The sequence below is a fragment of the Lipophrys pholis genome (genome assembly GCF_963383615.2).
Source record: "Lipophrys pholis genome assembly, chromosome: 19".
NCBI classification, from domain to species: Eukaryota; Metazoa; Chordata; class Actinopteri; order Blenniiformes; family Blenniidae; genus Lipophrys; species Lipophrys pholis.
Window position 1 is genome coordinate 15,095,768 of NC_137647.1, and position 12,025 is coordinate 15,107,792.

Here is a 12,025-nt window from a genome sequence, read left to right on the forward strand (position 1 = left end):
GGAGGAAGTGGTAGTGGAGGGGGGAGGCGTTAGCGTCAGATTGCCTGACTCACTTTCCAACCCCTGCTGAAACTGCTCTCTGTCAGGTGTGTGTGTGTGTGTGTGAGTGTGTGTGTGTGTGTGTGTGTGTGTGTGTGTGTGTGTGTGTGTGTGTGTGTGTGTGTGTGTGTGTGTGTGTGTGTGTGTGTGTGTGTGTGTGTGTGTGTGTGTGTGTGTGTGTGTGTGTGTGATTTTTATGATACTTTTTTGTCCGGTCTCCCACAATTCTGATGCAAATTTTCCAGAATTGTGTGTGCGTGTGACATGTTAAAGGTTAGACTGCGTTGGCGTGGGTATTACAGTGTTGAGCACAGGTCAACAGGAAATGAATGTAAGTCAATGCAACAAGCCCAATACAAATAGAAAAAACTGTGTGTGTGTGTGTGTGTGTGTGTGTGTGTGTGTGTGTGTGTGTGTGTGTGTGTGTGTGTGTGTGTGTGTGTGTGTGTGTGTGTGTGTGTGTGTGTGTGTGTCCTCACAGTACGTGTTCCCCTGACATGCATTGCATGTTTGCAAGCTCACTCTACCAGTGAAACTGTAATTACTGTGCATCGTTGAGCTCGACATACATCTCGTCTTCTGAACCCATCAGAAAACATATTGCCGTTCAAATCATAGCCGGCCTCGACTCAGACGTCTATGCAGCCTCCTTGTATTTTCGTGAAAACGTTTGTGAGTCATTATCCTCCAGCGCTGGCTGCGAGCTGTGACAGACTGTGGCAGCCGAGGAGGGGGGAGCCGGATCGGCCATATGGTCGGGATGCATGACTCCGTTTTATTTCTCACCATTAAAGTCTAGTCTAGACGAGACTTTCGCAAAGAAGGTGTGTGGGATGAGAGCACTTTACATGTGGCTCTGATCTAAAACTAATTGTTCACGCTGCCATACATGGAAACAATATATTCCACTGATAAAAACTTGGCCGTGTTGTCAGATACCACTCTGATGAGATTGCCAATTTCCGCACACGGAAAGGAGCAACACAGGTTTTGCCGCATTTCCATGAAAGCAATACTGAAAGCAGTGAGAGTGGCACACACTGTAAAGTGTACAGCTAAATGCTGTCCCCTTGTGTTGGTCCCCTGACTGGAGAAGAGAGGAGTGATTTGACATAGAGTTTGTTATTCACGAGCCGAACTTTCACAAACGTCTCCTGATGTCTGGCTGTGAGAGATGTTAATTAGCCATTGGGGTTGTTATGTGGAAGACCCATTGTTTTTTTAACCATGCTGTGGAAATAAAGCAACCCATTGCTAAACGACACAATGTGGGTGGCAACTCGGTGTATCAGCCCTCTGCATTAGAATTCAACTTATTGGATTCCCTCCCCTGTGTAATCGAAACTTGTGGTGGCAACACCTAATGGAGCAAACAGCAAGAAAAATACATGGCTTTGCGGCTGCGGGTTGGAAAAGAAACTTTCAGATAAACCCTCAGTCACTTGGAAAATATGTTGATGTGCTGTGATGATTAATATCTCGTCTCAGAGACCTTTTTTAAAAAAAAAACCCCGATCTGTAGCAGTGTGATGTGGGTCTGTTTATGTCATGGCAGATGTTTGTGTTTGATGAATTTTGCTTTGTCAGTCTTGGGGGACAAATTCCTCGACAGAGAAAATACAGGAAGTGTCCCACTGTATCTATTAGTGACTCTGAGACGCTCTCACTTTCACTTCATCTCCGGGGTCTCGAAAAACGACTCAGAATCAAAGGTATTAATGGATTGTTGTCATTTCACTTTTGTCTGTATGACACATGAATCAGACACAAGTAAAGCACGCAGATTTTAATCACATTAATAAAACGTTTTTACGTTTGCGACTGATGTCTCAAACATGAAAAGACAAACATTTTAGAATGCACCAGAAGAGAATTGATTTACCGAAATAAATGAATAAAAACTGAAAATCGTTGACAAAACTACTTTTGCTTTCAGCTTTTTTTTTTCTTTTTTTTTCTACCACATGAAACTTTCCACATCAACCACCCTGACTTGTGGCTGCAGCTGTCAGAAGGAATGAAAAAGATCCATTTGACATGTGATCAGCTAAAACAAACACCTGCGCATGTCGTAGAGGAAGAATTACACCCAGACATGTCTTAGCTACAGTTTCACACTGAACCCTTTATTTGACATATACATTAAATATCTTGGAGTTCGTAGCTTGGGTTTGAAATTTGCAACTGACTCACAAATAAATGTTGCACAGTGACCCTCATTTTCACAGAGACAAATAAATTATTAACTGAGTTCCCTCTGTGACTAAGGAATCTACTAAATGCTCCTATATGCTGGACCATATTTTGGGCCTAGACAATAAATTAATAAATCATAAATATTATATACGTATATATTACATTAAGTTCAAATATGTCATGACATAAATCTACATTTGGCAAGTTGGAGCTGTGCAAAAAAAAAAAAGAAAAAAAAAGGTTGGCTTCAATTTTTTTTCCCCAACTTTGATAATAAACATTCTTCTTGTCATTTAAGGAAGTCCAAGAGATAAATAAAATAGTAACTTTCAAGTACGACGGGTGAACTTTAAAACATCTAATTGAATGTGTTCTGCCGTCGTAGCCAGCATGGGAGAACGTCTCACTTTGCTTTTCTGATGTACAAAATAGAGAGTATGAGGGCGAAACAATCCTCCAATCGCGCAGCACCCTTAATAGCTGAGGTTTCAGAGGGTGACTCAGTGTTGCTCTCACTGTTGAAGCCAGTTGTCGCATCCATTCTTGCCGATACCTCATTTAGTTGACATCATCAAAGTGATTCAGTATTGTGATTTGCGAGAGTCAGTTCAGTTCAGGGCACAAGTGGCAGGTAGATGATATCCAGGTGGGTGACGGACTCGCTGGAGTTCACACTGGAGGGCGGGCTGATGGTGACCTCCAGTTTTTCTCCGGTCCTCAGCAGCTCCACCTTGCCGAGCAAACCTGTGCTGTATGTGTTTGTGTTGACCCAGCCCTCCAGGATGACCTTCTCTTTCGTGCGCAGGTGAACAGTGCGCTTCAGTTTTGGATTCTCACTCTCTTGAAGTGTCACCTGAAGACTTAGGAAATAGTATCCGGTCTCCGTAATGGTCAGAGTGGCGGTGGGTTTTGTCACATTGATCAGACTCTCGTTAGGATTTAGTTTTAACCATGCAAGGGAGCTGTTGCCTGTGGATGACAGAACAGTTGGTTTACCAAACATTATTCTTTGAATATCATTTTTAACAGTGGATATTTCAATAGGGAGCTCATGTTATTTTAATACGCAATTGATCATTGTGTGCTATAAAAACATTTAATCTAGCAAAGACGTTTTTCCAATACCTTGCGAACGACATCTAGATTAATTCATGTACACATTTGTGCATTTTTTTTCACACATACAAAGCTCAAACATGTGAGCCATTACCTTCAACAGCTTTCAATGAGAGCATTCTCACACTGCATGAGTGAAGCTTGTCCTTGCTTGGGGGCTGGTGAATGAAGAAAAGAGATATTACTCATTAATATGATGCCAGCATGGTTTTCAAAGAGACCCATCCATAAGCGATGAGAAGGTTTATTTATTAAGTTGAAGTTTTCTGCATCCATCCCTCAAACGGAGAACAAAGGAAATTATACTCTGTATTCAGAAGGAAATCCAAGAACACTTTAGTGTAGTGGCATTTCCCCGAATGTGACTATGACGTCAGTGTGCTTCCTCCAAGAGGTGAAGAGAGGACATACACAGAGAAAAGTGAATTACTTGAAATGCAGGTGAACTGTGTAACTTCTGTGTCAATAATGCAGAATTTGCTTGTTTAGATGATTTGTATTACAAACAACGCTAGAATCTAGCAACCACAAGTAAGACAACTTAGTCATCAAGAGTGGATCTAGTCTGCTCCAGTGCACTGGAGAGCAGTTTGAGCTAAAACCTCTGAAACCGTGGAAGTCTTACCGAAGGTGTGCTGTGGATCCGGGGATGCTTCAGCGGCGTCGACTCGGTGATGCTGCTGTTCTGCAAGTGGAGAACGACATCACGTGCTCGTATTATATTCAACAGGAGGGCTTATAAAGTGGACCGACACAAAGGATCACATTTCATACTGAATTACTCTCTTCTAGTTTTCAAGTGAGACTGCTTAATGTCGAAATGATAAATCAATTGTCTTTTGATTTGGGGAAACAAAATCACCTTTTGTCTTTCAGAGACATTCTTAGTTTAAACACTTACACAGAAAACAAAAAAAATTAACTTTATATCCTGCTACATTCAGCCATCTCTTTGACACACACACACACACACATACACGCACGTATTTCTAAAAAGATTTTACAAAAATTTCCTTAGCTCCTTTCAAGTCGTGGCAGGGGGTCTGTAGACCACAGACACAGCTGCCTTTCACCCCAGCTGTGCTACTACCCAAACCACAAGAAAGAACAGATGCACTGCACAGGTACCCGAGCAGACACACAGTGACGTCTTCTAACACGCTCACATTTATTCAAACAGGAGAAAACTCTTGTTGGGCTGTCGTTCAAATCTATAATATCCAATGTGTGTCTCCTCACTAGTGATCAACATGAACATTCTTGTTCAAGCTGAAGTGACTGGAAGAGTTCTCACCAGGTCTTTGTGTCCCTGAGTGAAGAAGAGGATGATGAACACAGCCTGGATGATGGAAATGATGGTGGTCCAGAACAGGAGGATGCAGAGCAGGGAATGCTGGCTCGGCAGAGGCATTATGAGTCCGGCGTGGGTGCTGAGAGCCGTCTGACGTTGGGGAGCGCAGCAGGACCGATGTTGAGAAAAGATGACTTCACAGGTCCCGAGTTTCCTCTGCTGTTCAACCAGAGCAGTGTGTGCGTGCGCGCGCTGGCTTCCTGAGCTCCGTGTGTGCATGAGATGAGGATGTTTTAATTTCTAACTGTGCTCTGCCCTGCTAAAGGTATGTATAGAGCGAAGAGGAATCCAGATGGTACTTTCCCCATTATGTCGGGGACGGTAGACAGACCAGGCCCAGAGAGTCTCTGCGGCTGGGGACGGGCCCTTTTCTTCTACTCACCACAAGTCACACAAAAAGGAGGAACAACATCTTCTACCAGGGAGCAATAGAAGGAGTGAAGACGTCGACCATATTTCAGTGGCAACATTAGTCATTCACTACTTGATGTTTCATGATATTTTGTGTGAATATTTCGCGACAGTTTTTTTTTTTTGTGAATCATCATAAATCACTTCTGTGTTCCCATTTTACATGTTTACCCGATCGAATGAAAGTGCTTACCATACTCTAGATGTACTGGGGCAGATGTAGATGTGTACAAAAATGACAAAGTAAACAATCATTCTATGTTTTGTTTTATTAGAGAAGTCCATTATACTGTAGATATACTTCCTGACACTTTCCTTCCTTTTTCATAGAAAATTTGTTGTAAAAAGCTGAAAAACACACAAACGAAGTATTGGTAAAAACAATAATCATCGTACTACTCTATGTATCCTACGTATGTATGAGTTCAACCACATTCTGCTAAATATATACTGACATAAGGTTAAAAGATTTCAGATTGAACATTATTTTCATTTCCCATCTGGACCAACAAGGTAGATCAAATACTTCAAACAACATCGCAGTCAACTACAAGTGGAACTCACAAAATGTCACGGCGTGTTGTTTACTGTTTGCACTTCTTGAAAATTCCCACCTGCCTCTAAATTCTGGTTGAGGTCAGTCGATGTGGTTTCACCTTTTCTGTCTGCTCTTCACCTGGGGGAAGTTTCATGGCAGCAAAACAGGATGGGTTTTGGTTCAGGTATGTGTCATCAGACTGACTGCAGGACTCACAGAGGAAATAAAAAGACATCTGCAGCGAGGTAGAGTATGAATGGAGATGGTCAAGTAACCCAGTAACAGACTACATGCCCGGGCATGAATCTTCAAGCACAAAGCAGAGTGTGAAAGTTCTGTTTCTTTTCAAATCGATCTGACTGATGTAAATGGAAACGAAGAAGAGCAGGTGTGTTTTGGGAGAGGAAGCCGTGTGCCGGTGTGTCCATATTCAGAACAAATTAAGAAAAATCCCTTTTGCGTGTCATCTGATGACAAAGATGATGGAAATTATTAAGGAAGTTAAATATTTTCAGAAATATCTGTATCTTGGCAGATAGCTTTCCTACCAAAAGCCAGAACAACAGTGCAGTGCTGAATTAGTCATTCAGCAAATGATCCTATCGACACTAGAGTGTGTGAGAGTGGGTGAGGATAGAATATTCTAATAATCGGTAATGGAAACAAAGACACTGATATCATATAATAACGAGTGGGGAAATGGGATCTAATTGTCATGAAAGAACAGAAGAATCAGCTCTATAAATATCTAAATGACATCGCCATCAGTTAAATCATATTGACTTGTGTCTCGTGGGACAATTTAATTAACTGTTGAATGTTCATGCCACCTTTCATACACACACTACTGTACATCAACTGTGCTGTTACTTCCGCCTTTATTTTCACAACTGTCTTGATGACTTACAGCCATCTAGTGGAAATAAATCAATAATGCACAAAAACACCTGATTAAAAAGCGGATGCAGAATGTTTATTTCTCCGAGCCTCAAAATGTCTAGTTCTGCTGATCTTTGGTAAATGAAAAGTGCTATGCAGTATGAGTGACTACTTTTAATATTGCTGCATTGATGTGGAATTTTCCAAGACAAGGCACAGCTGGGAGTGCTGTGGTAAAGACACGTGTTACAGAGGCTTATCAGCACAAAAAAAATAAACACACACTGTAAGCATAATCTGTGCAAAAGCTCGGTTTATCTGTTGTCACTGCATCCCACATAAAAAAAAAAAAAATCCTCTTTTATCATTCCTCACTTCCTCTTCTCATTTTTCTTTTCCAACCACTTTTTTTTCTACCTATATTTTTTGTGTCTTTTTTAGTGAATGCAATTTCATGGTTTCTCAATTTTGTAACGAGATCAAAAGGCACCAAGCTGACAAAGAAAGCTATCCAAATGGCTCCAATAACCATCCAAATGGCTTTCAGCGTGAAGCACTGGCAGATATGTGATACCTCCAAAGTGTTACTTTGAGGGTGTAATCCTAATAATCGGCTTCAGATCCATATTCTTTTCATGCTGTTTTGCTTGGAAAGCAGTGGCACCGACTATTATAGAATAGAAGAATGAGAGCTGGAGAGAAACAGCTTAGATTCACTTCAGTACGACTGAATCCAAGAAAGTCAGAATTACAAACTGCCCATCAGTGACTGCCCCACGCTAGTATTTAATTCATAATTCACATGTAACTCATTAGAATTATGAAAGATCCATTAAAGCTTGAAATAAACAAAAATACTCTAATATTGTCCTCCGTAGTATAATCTTGATTTTCACAATATTCTTACTGGAAAGTTAATTTGCTTTATAATCCCTAAACCAAAATTTACTGTTGTTTTAATATTTTATGAATTCTCAACCCCATTTCTATTACATTGCAACTTTGATTTTTTCGATTTATCTCTCAGATACTTGTCTTAAAGGCTTCACCATCACTCTTATAGGCTGACCTTTCAGTTCGTCATCCTGATGACAGATTAACACCTTGTGCTCAAATTATTGCAGTTTCTCAACCCTGTAATACCTGAACCTTGAGTGTTTATCACACTGTCTGAAAAATTGAAACAATTAAATAATCTAATCAATAATAGCATATGTCAGTATTGATTTGAATTATATTTGCATTTTTGTGTAACGTGTTGCTCATAGTTGGTTCAACCTAACATTTTCAACAAAGTCATGAATACTTTCAATCTGTTGGAACCAAATAGCCTTTCACAATGGTGGAAAAGAAACTTTTCAGTTAGTCTTAGAGACATTTTAGTCCACAACATCTTTAATTTGCTTTGGTAGGCCTGAATACAGGAGCTGAGATTATTCAACAGAAAGAATGGGTGCAGTGACTGACTGTATACATTTAGTGTTATCAGATTAATTTAGTTTTTAGACATAGTCCAACAGACAGGGTCAGGCCATAAGTTAAGTTCCCCTGTGGCTCACCTGAGGGCTTTGGCTGCAGTAGTTGAAGGTTTCTGATCCAACGGGACGTTGTTGTCTTTCATTCACTGTCACACATTTCTGTCTGTTTCATTCCATCCTGGTTCCATCTTGAAACTGGTAACATCTACATACATAAAAAGTAGTGCTGTCAATTGATTAAAAAAGATTAACTAATTAATTGCACAATCTTCTGTAACTAATTGCGATTAATCGCACTGCTTTTCTACTGAAGACTGAAGCTTGTAATGGATATTTATTCAGAGAAAACCAAGAAATTAATCTCGACTCAACACACAGAGAATATGTTTATATTCAAAGACTATTTTTATAACGTCCTTTTAGGTTTGTGTGAATGCTCTTTCTCTCCAAGATAAGCAAAATAATAAAAACACAAATTAATTAATTAATTGATTAATTAATTAGTTTTACACAGAGAGGGGGGGGGGGGGGGGGTGCACATGCTGCTTCGGTAAGGGAGTAAAAAAAAAAGAAAAATGTAAGTAAACAAAACTGCCTTAATTATGTAAATAAATTTTAACGAGTTAAACGTTTCAAATCAATTAATCAAATTAACACATTATTTCTGACAGCACTAAAAAAAAAAACATTAGTACAAGCCAAGGAAGACTTCACTGGAGCAAAATCTACACAAATCAAATGCCTTGGTGGCTGCATTTGGTAGTCCTTAACAAAGAAAACAACAACAACATGATTTAATTTCCCATTTATAAGCTTGTAAATGCAGTGTAAATTTCCTGCTGCTCACTTGTTACTTCAGATTACATATTGATATACAGAGTATTAAATCAAACATGTGCTCACATAATCAGAGTTACAAGTTGTATTTTTGAACACACAAACCAAAAGAACACTGTTTATGTTAGGTGTACGTAACATAGAGAATTTGAAAGTACTGTCTCTTCAATTAAATTTCAAATAAAAACAACAACAACAACACATTTATCTCTTCTCAATAACTAAAGTAATCATTGAGGCAACTGTTGAAGTCAGGGTTCAATCCCCAAAGTACACAAGCATGAATAAAATAGGTTCTTACATACATTTTCTGCTCCTGCTCCATTCCTAAATGTTTGTCCTCTAACACACTGGGCTATTTGTCTTGGCTGGTTCATCTTCATTCTTACAGTCTGACAAGAATAATTCCATCACAGTTTAAATCACAACATAATCTCTTCTTCTTAAATCATTGTTTTTCTTTTTTTTTGTCAAATCATTACCACGGACAGATCCCCAACCTTAACCTGGTAAATAGTTTTTCCGGTATATCACCTGAGTGAGAAGAGACTCTGTCTTCAGTAAGTCATGGGTGTGTCAGGATTTGGTTCGCGGTTTAGATGACTAATGTAGATAATAGTGTGGTATTACAGAAGACAAAGTTCATCCAAACCATTGCTTTTTTATTTTGCCCACTTGGCTGTATCAACGAAAAGGATTAAATAAAGCTCAAAACACAGACTGCAATGTGGTGGTAAAGATGACTGACCATGGCATTGAATAGGCTGTATGCAGATCCTGGTTTAATCTCTGCCTTCGTTTTTGGCCCAGTAAACAATCAGTGGTGTAGTGGTTAAGATGACTGTTGTTGGAAGCAAGATTTCAATTTCCCCTTAAAAGATGGCTTTGTTTTTTTTATTTTTTTATAGTACCCAATCGTACTATAACACATTGAAGTATGACTAAATGTGTTATTTGTGATTTTCATATTCTCATGATTAGGAGCTATTGTTCTGTGAAGTCTGAATCTGCCAACATTCTTTGACTGAAGGGAGCTCCTCCAGTTCATTCTTTTACCTTGAAGATTGATTCATATGATTGATCATTTCTAGTAAACAACTATTGTCACATCTGACAAAGCAGTACTGTTTTGATTTGTTTTGTTTTGGCGGGGCGATTATTTCTCCAAAACATAGATGTATAGTAGACCGACCCAAAAATCAGAATATGATATGAATTATGATATGTATTATGATCATATTAATTAATTATTGGAATAAACTTGGAAAAAGAAAAAAATGTGAACACTTACCTCTAATGAATGACGGGAGTTGTTATCTATTTATTTATACAGGTTCTATGAAGTCTCCGTGAACTACAATTTCAGAAGGTCCATGAAGCAGCTGTGCCTCTCTCTTCACAGTAGGTGGCAGGATACCACAAACCAAAAGTCTATACAGGGTTAGACTAATAGCTCATCCATTGAATTGAAGAGCCTGCACAGCTTAGGTTTAAGAAATAAGATATGATCTCTTTCAAAGCCTTCAACGGTTTGATGAGGGAAACACAAGGCGTAACGTGCAGATGGTGTTTTGAGGAGTTTACTGGCAGAAAATCAAACAGCAGTCAGCATTGTGGAGAGATAAAAGTCAGGAAGTGGTACACCTTATTCTAATGATTTAGCCAGTGCCTTGATGGCTTTATTTGAAAGTGAACAGAGTAAACGTCTTTTATTTTTCCTCCTCCTTTGTTAAAACTGAATAAAATCATTACTTTGTGGTTCAGCCCATAATAAAAGAAGTAAAAAAAGTATTCAAATCTATGGCAGAAGTAAAGAATTAGAAATATTCACATTATTGCAAATTAAATATGTGTGTTCTATGGCACTCATACTGTTAGTTTTTTTCCACTTTTATACTGTTATACTTTTACCTAAGTACAATCACACCATATAATCTTCTTTGAAACTCCACAGTAACAAAACAGTCAATTCAACACTTACATTTGGTCCTATTCAACATTAGAGTAAAATTTTGTCCCGTGTCATCTTTAATTTTATTTATTCTAGAGTCAAAATTAACTATGGATTATGAATAAATAGAAAAATAAAAAATAAAAAAAAATGAAAAATAAAATAAAAATAAAAGAATAAAAAAATAAAATAAATAGAATTAACACTGTTAACGGTAACATGATTATACTTTACAGAGATATTTCCATTAGAAAATAATGAAAAAGTAATTATAGTCTTAAGAGTATTGATATTTAATTTCCGTTTCTCTGCAGTGTTCATTTTTAAATATTCATCGAATCATATATTACTAAACTGCTGTAGTCTAACCTATCTCAAGGAACATATTAGGAAAAAGTAACAACACTTAATATATTTAAATGTTATACAATTAAAACAATTACAATATTCATAAAGCGTTTGATTGGAACATTTGTAGTTAGTAAGTTTATTGTTTTCAAGAAATGCCATGCTTTGCATCTACATTTGTTTACAACACACATTGCCTTGGTATTGTTTTCATCGTTTGTCTCGGAAGTGTGTTTGAGATGGACAGCTTGGGTTAGATATATTTTATTGATTAGGGAATTGAACTAATCTGTGGATATGAATGTAAATTATAAATTTATCACAAACGTAATATTAGAGGACATTCTTCTTCATAGTATACTGTATTTTACATATGATTCAGAAAGAAGAATGATGACAAAATGTGATGACAGAGTATCGGAGAAGGGGTAAGTTTATTCTTATGCTTATGCATATGTATATGCATATGTATATGTATATGTATATGTAAATGTATAGGTATAGGTATAGGTATAGGTATAGGTATAGATAAATTCATTTTAGAGTAAATATATATCATTTCTTTTTTGTATGTTTTTGCATATATTTGTTTCCATACAATGGTTTTGACATGTCTGGAACAAATTAACAATAAATCAATTATAAATTGAATATGTCATGGGCTGTAAATGTAACATACACTGAATTGAATGTTTTTTGAGAGGACACTACTTTTACTTGAGTGTTTTAATTGATACTTACTCGAGTATATAGTTCCACTAGTTTTTTCACCTCTGGTAATGAGTTTCTAAAAAGCACAGGAGCTGTTACTATGTGGGACACCTCGGTGGATGTTCCCAGACATGGATGGGATAGAACATATTCTATCAGTTATATCGATT

At 37.9% G+C, this 12,025-nt stretch overlaps 1 protein-coding gene across 1 annotated transcript; it reads right to left on the minus strand.

Annotated features, from left to right (window-relative positions):
* Positions 1-1,996: 1,996 nt before the first annotated feature.
* tnfsf18 (TNF superfamily member 18) lies at positions 1,997-4,909 on the minus strand. The gene is made up of 4 exons (XM_080488921.1): positions 4,646-4,909; positions 3,977-4,036; positions 3,446-3,509; positions 1,997-3,204 (listed from the first exon to the last, which is right to left on the minus strand). The coding sequence occupies exons 1-4, from the start codon at positions 4,760-4,762 to the stop codon at positions 2,849-2,851; spliced, it is 597 nt and encodes a 198-aa protein (XP_080345047.1). The 5' UTR covers positions 4,763-4,909; the 3' UTR covers positions 1,997-2,848.
* Between the last annotated feature and the right edge of the window lie 7,116 nt (positions 4,910-12,025).